This window comes from Phacochoerus africanus, chromosome 11 (assembly GCF_016906955.1).
Source record: "Phacochoerus africanus isolate WHEZ1 chromosome 11, ROS_Pafr_v1, whole genome shotgun sequence".
NCBI lineage: Eukaryota > Metazoa > Chordata > Mammalia > Artiodactyla > Suidae > Phacochoerus > Phacochoerus africanus.
In genome coordinates, this window is record NC_062554.1 from 113,747,508 (window position 1) to 113,762,010 (window position 14,503).

The 14,503-nt window shown below is 37.6% G+C and overlaps 1 protein-coding gene across 6 annotated transcripts in view; it reads left to right on the forward strand.

The window, feature by feature from the left end:
- Positions 1-14,503, forward strand: part of DNM3 (dynamin 3) — a 542,059-nt gene that overhangs the window by 203,308 nt on the left and 324,248 nt on the right. For 4 of the 6 annotated variants that reach the window (XM_047751932.1, XM_047751934.1, XM_047751937.1 and 1 more), the window contains exons 13-14: positions 278-329; positions 1,170-1,199. In XM_047751932.1, the coding sequence (XP_047607888.1) occupies positions 278-329; positions 1,170-1,199 (82 nt within the window). The remainder of the gene's footprint in view (positions 1-277; positions 330-1,169; positions 1,200-14,503) is intronic. The other 2 variants (XM_047751935.1, XM_047751938.1) reach the window with 1 other exon arrangement.

Consider the following 14,503-nt stretch of genomic DNA (forward strand, 5'->3'; position numbering starts at 1 on the left):
CGTCATAAATACTTGCATTGACTTATTGTTATTAATGCAGCAATACAGCATTTCTTCCTGTGGTGTATTATTTTTGGTTTGTGATTATTATTAATTGGTTCTAGAGGTTCCGCTGAGTTGGTATTGCTTCCAGAATGAAACTGACCTGGGTTTTTTAATATGAGCTCTGCCTCAGTTATGGATGTATTTTTATTGTCTATATTTTAGTATCTGTTACTTGTTTAGAAAAAAAAAAACTATGAGTTTCTTCAGTGCTGCTCTCCTTTGCTTTTCTCAGTGCTCAGCAGAGGAGCAGTCAGGTTCACAAGAAAAACACAATTGGAAATCAGGTAGGAATTGTTTAAAGGAATCAGTGCATGCATGCCCCCCCCAAGAATTTGAACTAAATTGCTTGATTGACTCTTTTTTAAAATGCAAATTAATCGTGTGCAAATTTTGCTGGAAATGCAGCTTTTTGCTTTGATTTTGCTTTTAAAGTTTTTGGAGTGAATTGCATTTTTTTGTTTTGTTTTTGTTTTTGCTACTTTATGCAGTTAACCGTATTGATTTATTTTAAATAACTTTTCTGCTATTTGCTCTGCTTTTCAAATTTGACTCTGTGTGTCCTACTTTGCTTGCTTACATTACCCCTAAATTTGACTTAACATCGAATCCCTGAGTCAGTTTAAGGTTAAAATATGGTGAGTAGTTGCATGAGCTTTCTGGTGCTGCTGACTAGTTCACACATTTGCACAGCTTGATAACAGTGAAGGGACAGCTCATAAAGAAGGCAGTTGTTGCATTTAAGATTTAATATCTGCCACACCAAATCCTGTTGGTTAATGAAAACGTTAATTCCTAAGAAGATCTGATCTTTTCAGTTTTTGTGTTTTGGGCTGACCAGCTGTCTCTGACTAATAGCGCTCTGCAGAGATTGCATTAACTCTGACAGTTTGCTGTTTCTTTTATGTTTTATGTGATAATGAATATTTGCATTGTTATTTCTTTTCAAGTCAAAACAATGATGATTTTATAGTTTTTTTTTTTAATTCAGAGGTACAATTATTGAACAAATTGAAACCTCTGCTCTAGAATTTTTTCCATTGTTTTGAAAGGAGAAGAGGTAATAACAGACTTTATTTTAAAAACTTTTTTTCTGAACTAAAGCATATAATTCTTTGCTATTTCAGGGAACCAATCTTCCGCCTTCAAGGCAAATTGTACGAGCTAAGTTCTGTAAGCTTTACTGTTGCTTTTTCATTTAGCTTCCCAAGGGCACAGTTTGTCTTTAACAGATTAACTCAACTAGCGCTTGCTACTAATTTTTTAAACTTAGATTGTCTTGTCATAACACCCTATCATTGAAATATAAATCCTCTTAAGAGGGTTCATCCCTTCACTGCTAATAACTTGCTGTGATTGAAAGGTATGAACTAGTAAATTCTAAAATGCTGTAATAATAAACTTTTAACACTGTGGGTGCTTTGATATTTCTCTAATTTTAATGAGCCTTAAAATAATTAAAATTATTAATGTCCTCCTTCTCTGTCCTTTTATGCTATGTTGTTATAAGGTGTATGCCTTTCTCTTCCCCTTGTATGATAATATTTCCAATAAATGTAGATGCACTTCTAAAAGGTGGGTGAATATTAAACATCTGATTTTGAAGTATCTGTTGACAAATGTATCTAATCCCAATTACTTGTATTTATTTTTTAAATAATAAAACAAAAAGCAAAATTATATCAATTTGTAATTTATATGGTTTTACAGCTGAAGTTTTTAAAATCAGATACAATATCGTCACTTAATGGAAGTGTAAAGATACTGTCAAATTATTAACATAGCATTAAAAAAAATTACACTCATTTCAACCATGGATGAAGCAGCCTCAAAGTCTTTCTTCCAGCAATGCTCAAGTTGAAATGAGATTCGAGGTTGGGTCTATTCCCTTCCTCATGATGTTTTGGAAGAAACAAACTTTGGATCTGGATACTCTTGGGTTCAGATTCTCCTCTGTCACTTAGTGGCCATTTGGCCTTGGACCAACTGAAACAGAGTTTGCCCCATTGTATGATGAGAGGAATAGAAAATAGCTCTGTAGGGTCATTGTGGGACTGGGAACTAGCCTACATAATGAGGTTTGCATTGGGGTACTGGGTATGTACTCTATAAAGTGTAGAAACCTTGCTCTCAGGAGGAAGGTGCTGCTTCTTGAAACTTTGGGGAAAAAACATGAAATATAAGAAAATTAGGAAAGTTATAAAATGAGAACAATGAAACTTTTGGGAAAATTAGAAGCCATGGCAAATTATTCTGAAGATTACAATGCCTAGAAATAGGCCGGGTGTAGTGTAATGGATCCATGTATAAAATTTTCCTCATGGCCAGAAGCTTTAGCTCATAGAAGTTTATACTTATTGGAAAAGTAATAGTCTGGTGGCATAAATGCAGACTTTAAATCAGACCTGAATGGAAACTCAAAACAGTTTTCAGTTGTATTGCTTCTAAATGCTAAAAATCATGCTGCTTGTGTTTCTGTGCCTTTACTTTCACTGAGTACTTCAAAGCCCATACATTATGGAAGTTTTATAACTCAAGATAATAGAATTGGGGTGAGTGTTATAATAGAATACAGATTCCTTTTCCAAAACTTCTGGGGCCAGATGTGCCCTGAAGGTAAGAACTTTCTGGATTTTAGAAGAGTATTTCATGTATCACATATTATGCAATATTCCTGTGGGGTCAAAGGCAGCACCCTGTAATTAAACGCATTGTATTTCTGCAGTGAAACAAATGAATAGGTACACTAAGTAAACTAAATGAAAGACATAAATATTTTCAAATCAGGTCAGGTTTTGCTGCCAGATTTGTTGTTTTAACCTTTTACTTTGCAAGTAAGAGGTTTATGAACCTGAATATCTTATTTTCCAGAATCAAATCCAATAATTAAAACACAATATAAATAATCCTTTATTGTTTTTTTTCCCCTGCTTAGCAGAAATGAACCATAATGACTTGAAACCATTTCTTTATGAATCTGAATAAGTGAGGTTGATTTAGGTTTGTAATAAAAAACAATTTTTGCCTATCAAGAAGCACAAAGCCAGGGAGCCTTGGAACCCAGCCTGCTAACTGATGTTTGCTTTTATGGTTGGTGGGGCTGAAATATTGTGCACTGCCTTGACAAGAGCTTTATCCATTCTGATATCCTCTTAGGGCTCCTGATTATAAGAGATGGCCATGCCGAATCTGTTATGAAATATTTTAGAAGGGTTTAAAGAAAGATAAATTCCTCTTTAAAGTCTAAATCCCCATTTGTTTTTGTCTGCCTAGAAATTTGTCTTCTTTAGAAGTTTTGCAGGCTGATGTCAACAAATGTATGGAAAAAAAAATGTGAGCACACAATTAGCCTAAAGTTGCACTGCCCAGAAATTTAAGCTTAAACTACATTCATCCCTTATCATATGTGTATTCGAAACCTATGGGTGTTAAAAGCTCTGGTAGATGTTAGAAGTGAATGATGAATAAATCATGGGCCCTTCTGTCAGGGCACTCATATCCCAGTGGGGATGATGGTAAGTAATAGAAGTCTGTCCCCCTTTTTTTTTTTTTCCCAAGGCTAACACCTTCTGATCCTTCAAGCCTCACTGTAATATCACTTCTGTAAGAGGCTGGCCCTGACTGTTGACTCAAAAGTGACCTTTCCTCCCTAATATCTTATCGTTATCTGTTATTCTGTTACTTGCTTATAATTTTTTGTTTTCTTTCACTAGGACCTAAGCTCCATTAAAGCTATTTTGTTGTGTGATGTTAAAAGCAGTGGGGTATCACTGTAAGGTTTTAAGTGCAAACAACATTTTACAGAGGTCATTCTGTCTCTAATGTGGAGAAAGGTTTTGAAGAGAGGATGAGGTTAGAAAAAGGAGACTAGTTGGGATGCTGTTGCAGACAAATGATTATGGTGGTCTGGGCTAGCTAAGCTCTGTGAACTAGATTTGAGGAAGAGCTGATGAATTCAGGAGACATGAAGTAAGAGGATTCTAAAGGATGTGTGATAAACTGGATGTTGAGGGGAAGGCTGGGGATTGTCTTCAGTGCTGTCCAGATAGCTGATTTAGGCACAGATGAGATGGTGGTGCTCTTCAAGGAGAAGAGAATCTAGAGAGAGACTTAGATTTGGATTCAAAGTGAGGAAGTGTAGATAAGTTGAGTGTGAGTCACTGTGGAAGACTGGAGTAAAAATGTCCAGTGGGAAGTTAAGTAAAATTGTCTAGACTGCAGAAGGGACAGAGAACTATTTATTTCCAAAGTAGTGGAGAACCACTGAAAGATTTCCAATAGGGAAGGGGTGCCATCTGATTTATATCTTGAAAGATCTGTGTATTATCCATATGAAGTGTTTGGGAGAATAAAACTAGATACATGGAAACCGGTGAAGATGTTTTTGAAATAATTCAGCTAAGAAAATACAAATGTCTGTAGCAGGAGGTATGTGGGAGGACAGATTCAAAATGTATTTAGAGGATGGAAAGAGTTAAAATGATTGTGGAATTGAGGGGAGTGTGTTCAGTTATTCTCCCAGGCAATGACTAAGGAGATCTCAGGACAGAGGGAGTAAAGGCGGAGGAGGAGTGGATTTCAGATTAGGTTGGGAGAGGTGGTGATTTCACTTTCAGATACATTTTTTTTGTGTGTGCCTATTGGAGGCATTGGTGGAGTTTGATGTTCAAGATTTGTCTAGACTGAAGATATGAATTTTATAGTTGTCGATGCGTACATTGTAGTTGAAGCCATGGAATAGATGAGACCACTCTAGAGGACGAGAGCATAGAAGGAAATGTAGGATTTAAAGGATTAAAGGAAAAAGAAGAGTTAGGACAGAACAAGGACCTGAAAAGGAGTCTAAGAAGTGGTAAGAGAGGTGGGAGAACTTGGAGAGTAGTAGAATGAGTGCCAAGGAAAGAGAATATTTCAAAGAGGATATGGTCAAGTAGTATTTCCAAGAACTCCAGAAACATTGGGTAAGTTGTCAAATGGGTGTACTGGTAGAAGATCCTGTGCAGTGTTGGGACCACCCAAAGTAGTACCAGTCTTCTTGGTCTAGTGAATTGCTTTTCTACTCCACAGATGGAAGGTAGAACAAAGTTGAGAAAGCAGATGATGGAATTAATACCCTGAACGAGGTTTTTCTAGGGAGGGAGGCAGCATGAGTTGATGAGTTAAAGATTCGAAATAAAAGGTAGATTGTATAATCTAACACAAATGGCTTTGACTGATATATTAGGGCATTAGTCAGGCGAGGTTAACCAAGTACCAAACAACCCCAGAATTTCAGTAGCTTAATAACAATTTAATTCACCCTGCTGTAACAATCCAGTAGAAGTCATGGGGCTGGAGTGGGGCATCCCAGCTTCACATGGTCAGTCTTGGGCCTTCATATTCTCTTTATTCTTCAAACAGCTGGGAAAAAGAAAGTAGTCTCAGTGAGAACGGTTCGAAAGGAACAGCCCAGAAGTGTCACACATCCTGTCCATTTCCATTCCATTGACCAGAACTCAGTCATATGGCCACTCCTAACTGCAGAGAAAGCAGGAAAAATATAATCTGAGCTTGTGCCTGGGAAAAAGAAAAGATGAAAGATGATGTTGACTGAAAATTAAAAGAAAATCTGCAAACCAGGGCACTGGGGTCTTTTTGAAATTAGAGAAAATTTGTACCGGGATTAAGAGGAAGAAAATGGTAGGATTGGAGGTTGATGTCAGTGAGTGGAATGTTGTATCTCAAGATTTAAGAGGGAAGAGAATGCCACCTTAAAGTCATAGATGTTTTTGGAATAAGAAGGAACAGACACCGGAGGATGGAAATGACAAAGGATAGCTACAGATGTTTTTGGAATGTTGTTTTTCTTCAGGAGGTCTGGGTGGTAAAGAGAAATTGGGATGAAATTTTCTAGATTTGAATGTGCCAGGACTTACTGAGGCCAGAAGAATTGCTGTGACATTTGTGACTGATAATCCAACTGTAAAAATCTAGAGCAGGAAGGCATTGCTGACTTGCTTCTTGGCCCAGACACATCCAACTGCAATTGTGTAACTAGGAAGACCTTTTTCTTAGGCAGGGAGCAGAGCAGGTGCTTTCAGGATACGTTCCAGTTCTGGGCTATCAGGGTATCTCCTAGTATTGGACTTGTTGTCTGTTTTGTTTCCTACCAATGTGCCTTCTGTTGATCTACTTTTAAAATGGAATGTGACTGGCTTTCCCAAACCTGCAAGTCTCCAGATAACTGGATTCTCAACATTTTTGAATTGTTAGACTATAAGTGAAAAAGACCTTTCTTATCAACACAGGATCTGTCCCCTCCCTACTTTCTGAAAGCTAGTTTTAGTAGACACTAGTCTCTTCCTTAGGACCCCCTATAGCTCTAAAATAATCACCATATTCCAACATTCTAAAATTTCCCTACCAAGTCTCCTAGTTCTTCAGTCTCTGAAAGTAATAGTTTGAGACCACTGTTAAAAGAGCTGAGAGTTTAATCAGCTATTTTACAACTGGGTAACAAAGATTGCAACTGGGTTACAATAGAGGGCTCCTCACAGCCCTCCTTCCTTCTTTGACCACTCAGCTAGTTCCAGCTTTCAGAATCTGTCACTTTTAATTCCCACACTCACTTGACTTCCTGGTACCAATATCTGTATCAGGATTCTTTCCGATGTAAATTTCAGAGGATCTCAATTTAAATGATCTTGGAGAAAAGAGAATTAATTAGTTTATAGGATTGAACATTTCAGAGATAAGAGTTAAGTACTGTTTAATGCATGGCTCAAATAGTGTCCAGACGAACTGATTGATTTGATGAACTGTGATGAATTAGATAAACTCCAGTTTTTGGTTTTGCTTCTTTGCTGTTGGCTCCATTCTTGGGCGCCCCCAAATTGCAATATGACAGCCAGAGGATTATCCTTCTAGAGGATAATCCCTAGTTAGAATCCAGCAGAAATAAACAATCTTTCTCCCAGAATTCTCAGAAAAACTCTCAAGGCTCACTCTGATTGGGCAGGCTTGGATCACGTGCTCATTCCTGAACCAATTACTGTGACCAGAGAATGAGATGTACTGATTGGCTTAGGCCAGTTCACGTGGACTAGAAGTCAGGATGGACTCCTTTCCACCTGACCTCAGAGCTCTTGTTAGAAGACAGAATAGATGCTGAAGGAGATGCATCAGAGATGATGGCTACAGGTACTTGTTGAACATTGTTTTCAGAGCAACTTAATTTGGATAATAGGATTCTTGTGTATTTTGTCTTCTTAAAATAATGTAAATTTTTTTTAACATTTCATTATTAAAACCCTATATTCATTTTTTTGATTAAATTTAATAATTTTCCCAATTTGTCCTGTGACTTTCTATCTCCTTCTTCCTCCAATTTCTTTTTAAAAAATAATTTTATGACTATACTAACTTAAGAAGTAGTATAGTGCAATGGCTTTTCAGAGCTGGAGTTGTGAAGCAATTACGTGACCAGGAGGAAATTATTTAATCTTCCTGTTTCTCAGGTTTCTAATTTATAATACGATGATAAGAATAGTAATTGCTTCATAAGGTTTTTGTAAGTATTAAATGAAATAATATGTTAGGTACCTAGAACAGGACCTGGCTGATAGTACATGGTACATAAAGTACTTCCTATTATTTTTGTTGCTGCTATTGTTATATATTTGTATCATTCTGTTAGTCTTCAAGAATGGTAGTAAAATATTTGCTTTTATTTACAAATTCAGATTTTTCCTCCTTGGAAGTGGGAAGAATGCTACAAAGCGACAATGAAATCTGCATATCCAGTAATGCTTCATTGATTAATTTTTATTGAAGCATACCTGATGTACCATATTATATAAGTTGCAGGTGTACAGTATAGTGATTAACAATTTTTAAAGGTTATAGTCCATTTATAATTATTATAAAATATTGGTTATAATCTGTGTATTACAGTATGTCCTTGTAGTTTATTTTATATGTAATAGTTTAATTCCCTTAATTCTCTCCCTCTAGATTGTCCCTTCCCCTTTCTCCTCCCTCTCCCCAGTGGTAACCACTAGTTTTTTCTCTATTTCTGTTTCTTTTTTATTATATTCACTAGTTTGTTGTATTTTTCATATTTTCCAAATAAGTAATATCATACAACATTTGTCTTTTGACAATAAGTATTTGACTTATTTCACTTAGCATAATACCCTCCAAATTTATCCATATTGTTACAAATGGCAAAATTTTGTTCTTTTTATGGCTGAGTAGTATTCCATTGTATATATATACCACATATCCTTAATCCATTGAGCAATTGATGGACACAGGTTGCTTCCATATCTTGACAGTTGTAAATGAACATTGAGGTACATGTATCTTTTCAGGTTAATGTTTGTTTTTTTCAGATATATACCCAGAAGTGGAACTGCTGGGTCATGTCGTAGTTCTAGATTTAGTTTCTGAGAAATCTACATACTGTTTTCCAGTATTTGTGGCTACACCAATTTACATTCCCAAACAGTCTGCAAGCATTCCCTTTTCTCCACATCCTCACCAAAATTGTTTTTTTTTTGTTGTTGTTGTTTTAAATTTTTTTCAAAAATTATTTTATTGAAATAGAGTTGATTTATAATGTTAACTTCTGCTGTGCAGTGAAGAGACTCAGTTATACATGTATATGTGTGTGTGTGTGTATAAATATATATGTATATAAAATACACACATTGTTTTTTAATATTATTTTCCTTCATGGTATATCCAAGGAGACTGGATATAGTTTCCTGTGCTATACCATAGGACCTCATTGTTTATCCATTCTAAATTTAAGAGTTTGCATTTACTAATTCCACACTCCCAGTCCATCTCACTCCCTTCCCCAACCCCCTTGGCTACCATAATCTGTTCTCTATATCCCTGAGTCTGTTTCTATTTTGAAGATAGGTTCATTTTTGCCATATTTTTTTCCCATTTTTTTTATTACTCAAATGAATTTATCACGTCTATAGTTGTATAATGATCATAACAATGTGATTTCACAGGATTTCCATCCCACAGCCCAAGCACATCCCCCCATCCCCCAAACTCTCTCTTCTGGAGACCATAAGTTTTTCAATGTCTGTGAGTCAGCATCTGTTCTGCAAAGAAGTTCCGGCTGTCCTTTTTTCAGATTCCACATGTCAGCGAAAGCATTTGATATTGGTGTCTCATTGTATGGCTGACTTCACTTAGCATGATAGTTTCTAGATCCATCCATGTTGCTAAAAATTCTGGTATTTCATTCTTTTTGATGGCTGAATAATATTCCACTGTGTATATGCACCACATCTTCTGGATCCACTCCTCTGTCGATGGACATTTAGGTTGTTTCCATGTTTTGGCTATTGTAAATAGTGCTGCAATGAACATTGGAGTACATGTGTCTTTGCGAGTCGTGTTTTTCTCCGGATAGATGCCCAGGAGTGGGATTGCTAGATCAAATGGTAGTTCTATGTTTAGTTTTCTAAGGAATCTCCATACTGCTTTCCACAGTGGTTGCACCAATTGACAATCCCACCAACAGTGTACTAGGGTTCCTTTTTCTCCACACCCTCTCCAGCACTTCTTGTTTGTAGACTTTTGGATGATGGCCATTCTGGCTGGTGTAAGGTGGTACCTCATCGTGGTTTTGATTTGCATTTCTCTAATAATGAGTGACGCTGAACATCTTTTCATGTGTTTTTTGGCCATCTGTATGTCTTCTTTGGAGAAGTGTCTGTTTAGATCTTCTGCCCATTTTTGGATGGGTGCCATATTTTTTTTATTTTATTTTAGAGCCACACCCATGGCATATGGAAGTTCCCAGGCTAGGGGTCGAATGGGAGCTGCAGCTGCCAGCCTATGCCACAGCCACAGCCACATAGGATCTGAGCTGCATCTACGACCTATACCATAGCTCACTGCAATGCTGGATCCCTGACCCAATGAGTGAGGCCAGAGATTGAACTTGTACCCTGACGGATATGAGATTCATTTCTGTTGCACCACAATGGGAACTCCTTTGCCATATTTTAGATTCCACATATAAATGGTATCATATGGTATTTGTCTTTTTCTTTATGACTCACTTCACTTAGTATGAGAAGCTCTAGTTGCATCCATTTGCTGCAAATGGCAGTATTTCATTCTTTTTTATGGCTGAAGAGTATTCCATTATATATATGTACCACATCTTAATCCATTCATCTGTGATGGACATTTACATTGCTTCCATGTCTCAGTTATTGTGAATAGTACTGCAGTGAACACAGGGATGCATATATCTTTTTTAATTATAGTTTTGTCTGGATATATGCCGAGGAGTGGGATTGCTGAATCATATGGTAATTCTATTTTTAAGTTGCTAAGGAAATTCCATACTGTTCTCCACAGTGGTTACACCAACTAACATTCCCACCAACAATGTAGGGGAGGGTTTCTTTTTCTCCACATCCTGTTAGCATTTTGTTATTTGTAGTCTTATTAATGATGGCCATTCTGACAGGTATAAAGTGGTATAACCAGGTGTGGTTATGGGTACTTTACACACATTAACCCATTAACTCCTCCCAATCACCTTAAGAGGTAGGCACCCTCATTATTTCAATTTTACAGGTAAGGAAAGTGAGACATGGAAAGGCCAAGCAATGTGTCCAGCCATACACATTCTAGCTGACAGCACCAGGATTCATCACATCCATGCAATTTTATTCTAGACCCTGTTCTCTTAATTACAGTGTTTACTGCTTCTAGTAGTTTGTAAATTGCATCAAGAATCTTATTTATTACTCTCAATGATGGCAAGCCACATCATTTCAATCATTCACTTTTTTATTTCTTATATTTTTTCTTAATCCAAAGCTGATTGATCCTTTGATCATTATGTAATGATCTTATTTGTCCCTTAAAATATTCTTCATTTTAAAGTCTATTTTGTCGGATATGAATATTGCTACTCCAGCTTTCTTTTGATCCCTGTTTGCATGAAATATTTTCTTCTGTCCTCTCACTTTCAATTTGTATGTGTCCCTAGAAGTGAAGTGGGTCCCTAGAAGCATATATATGGGTCTCATTTTTGTATCCATTCAGCCAGTCTGTGTCTTTTGGTTGGGACATCTAGTCCATTAACATTTAAGGTAGTTATTGGTATGTATGTTCTTATTGCCATTTTATTAATTGCTTTGGATTTGTTTTTGTTGCTCTTTTTTCTTTCCTTCTTCTCTTGTTCTCTCCTCTTCTGGTTTGATGACTATCTTTAGTGATGTATTTGAGTTGATTTTTCTCTGTTTGTGTATCAATTGTAGATTTTTGGTTTGCAGTTATTCTGAAATTGTGATATAAGTGTCTATATGTATATGAGATTGTTTTAAGTTATTTTTCTCTTAATTGCAAGTTCATCTCCCATGTCCTGCATTTGTACCCACCTCTTCTCATGATTTCTGATTTTAGTGGTATAATTGTGCATGGATGATTTTATATAGTTACTGTATATATACCTTTACTGGTGAGCCTTGTCATTTGTGGAATTTTTGTTTCCTGTTGCTGTCTTTTCTTTTCTGCCTGGAGAGGTTCCTTTAGTATTTGTTATAAGGCTGCTTTATTGTTGCTGAATTCTCTCAGCTTTTGCTTATCTGTGAAGGTTTTGATTTCTCCTTCAAATCTGAATGAGAGCCTTGCTGGGCAAAGTAATTTTGATTGGAGGTTTTTTCCTTTCATCACGTTAAGTATATCATGCCAATCCCTTCTGGCCTGCAGAGTTTCAGCTGAAAAATCTGCCGATAACCTTTTTGAGGTTCCCTTGTATGTTATTTGTTTCTTTTCCCTAGCTATTTTCAGCATTTTCTCTTTGTCTTTAATTTTGGTCAGTTTGATTAATATGTGTCTCAGTGTATTCCTCCTTGGGTTTATTTTATATGGTGCTCGTTGTGCTTCCTGGATTTGAGTGAGTGGTTCCTTTCCCATGTTAGGGAAGTTTTCAGCTATTATTTCTTGGAATATTTTTTCTGTCCTCTTCTCTCTCTCTTCTTCTTCTGGCACCCCTATAATATGGATGTTGGTGCATTTAATGTTGTCCCAGAGTTCTCTGAGACTCTCTTCATTTGTTTTCAATTTTTTTTCTCTTTTCTGTTTTACATCCGTAATTTCTTCGAATCTATCCTTCACCTTGCTTATTCATTCTTCTGCCTCCTGTATTCTACTGTTAGCTGCTTCTAGTGAATTTTTTATTTCAGTTATTGTATTTTGCATCTCTTCTTGTTTAAGTTTTATATCTTGTATGTCTTTGCTCAGTGTTTCCTGTAAGTTATCCATCTTTGCCTCCAGTTTATTTCCAATGTCTTGCATCATCTTCAGCATCAGCAGTCTAAAGTCTTTTTCCTGGAGGCTGAGAATCTCCTCATGGCTTAGCTGATTTTCTGGGGTTTTTCCTTTCTCCCTCATCTGAGTTATAGTCCTCTGTCTTTTCATTTTTATAGGTTTTTGGTGTGGTGACCTTTTTATAGATAATAGAGTTGTAGCCTCTCTTCCTTCTGGTGTCTATCCCCCTTGTGGCTGAAGTTGGTATGGGGGCTTGCTGTAGGCTTCCTGATGGGAGGAGCTGATGCCTGCCCACTGGTAGGTGGAGTTGATTCTAATCCCTGTGGTGGGTGGGGCCTAGTCTCTGGATGGGATTAGAGGCAGCTATGTGCCTGAGTGGTCTTTAGGTAGCCTGTTTACTGAGGGGCTGGGCTGTGATCCCACCTGGATTGTTGTTTGCCCTGGGGCTTCTCAGCCTGACTGACAGGGTGGGGCCAGATTTTCCCAAAATGGCCCCCTCCCAAGAAAGGCACCACTGCTGAATATTCCCGAGAGCTTTGCTTCCAGTGTCCTTCCCTCACAACAAGCCACATTCACCCCTGTTTTCCCACGAGGTCCTCCAAGAACTGCAGTCAGGTTTGACCCAGATTCCTATGGAGACTTTGCTTTGCCCTGGAACCCAGTGCGTGTGAAAGTCTGTGTGTGCCTTTTAAGAGTGGGGTCTCCATTTCCCCCAGTCTCGTGGAGCTCCTGTGCCCAAGCCCCACTAGCCTTCAATGCCAGATGCTCCAGGGGCTCTTTCTCCCAGTGACAGATCCCCACACGTGGGAGTTTGATGTGGGGCTCAGAACTCTCACTCCTGTAGGTGAGTCTCTGTGAATCAATTAGTTTCCAGTCTGTGGGGCTTCCCACCCGGGAGGTATGGGGTTGTTTATATCACAAAATTTCCCCTCCTACCTTTTGATGTGTCCTTCTCTTTTTCTTCTGGAGTAGGGTATCTTTTTTAAGGTTTCTGGTCCATTTGGTTGAAGATTGCTCAGCCTTTAGTTGTGAATTTTGTTGTTTTTAGCAGAGAAGTTCTGGTTCTATTCACCATCTTAATCCCATCTCCAATTGAAAGCTGATTGATTATGAATAGAATGAACTTGGGCTTGTGAAAATTAATCTGATTAATTTAGTAATATGGGCTTCTAGAGCAGAATAGCAAACACCTGGTGAATTACACAACAAACATTTCTCATAGTTCTGGAGGCTGGAAGTTCAAGATCAGAGTGCCAGCATGGCTTGGTTCTTGGTAAGGGCCCTCTTCCTGTTTATGTTCTCACATGGCCTTCCTTGGTGCATGAAGCGAGGGGTCACATGTCTCCTCTTTTTATAAGGGTATTAATTCTGTTGTGGCATCTCCATCCTCATGGTCTCAATTTACCCTCATTAACTCTCAAAAGCCCTACCTCTTAATATAATACCATCCCTTTGAGGGCTAGGATTTCAACATGTAAATTTTCAGGGATCACAAACATTCAGTTCACTGCCCTCATCAAAGGTGAAAAACTGTAATAGCTGTTCGAATGTATTTCCTTTTTGTCCCTTAATTCTATGAAAATATTTCTGGAAGGACCAATCCATAGCTTATGAAATACAACAAACTTTATTTTAATAAAATAGATGATGGAGTCCATGAAATCCACACTTGGTGACATGTATGATCTACTCTTTGTTCAGTATCATTTAAATCTAGACCTCTACCGGAAGTAGCACTTACTGTATGCATAATGATTTTTTTCCAGAAAATATAAAAATGGGCTTTCTGTATTTTTACAGCTAAGTTGCATCTTAACTGAGGATGTAGGGCTTAAAATCAGGGAGGAGAAAAATATTCTATCTTTTCAAAATTGCCTTGGAAAATCTCTTTCGTAGGCAGACTCTAGCCCCGCCGTTTAGCTGTGGTCTTTCCTTTGGGCAGTTGAAACCTGGTCTTGTTTCACCAGGGAAATGGGCACCTGGGCAAGCTAAGTGTTTCTCCTCCTGCCTCTCTCCTGCTATCTCATAGCCACCCTTTTCCCTTCCTGCTTTTCTCCCTCTGTCTCTTTTGTCCTCCCTGCCTGTCTTCCCTACCACTCTCTCTCTCTCCCTCGCCCGTTTTTTTTGAAACAAAATATGATGTATTTGATTCCAAGTAATTTAA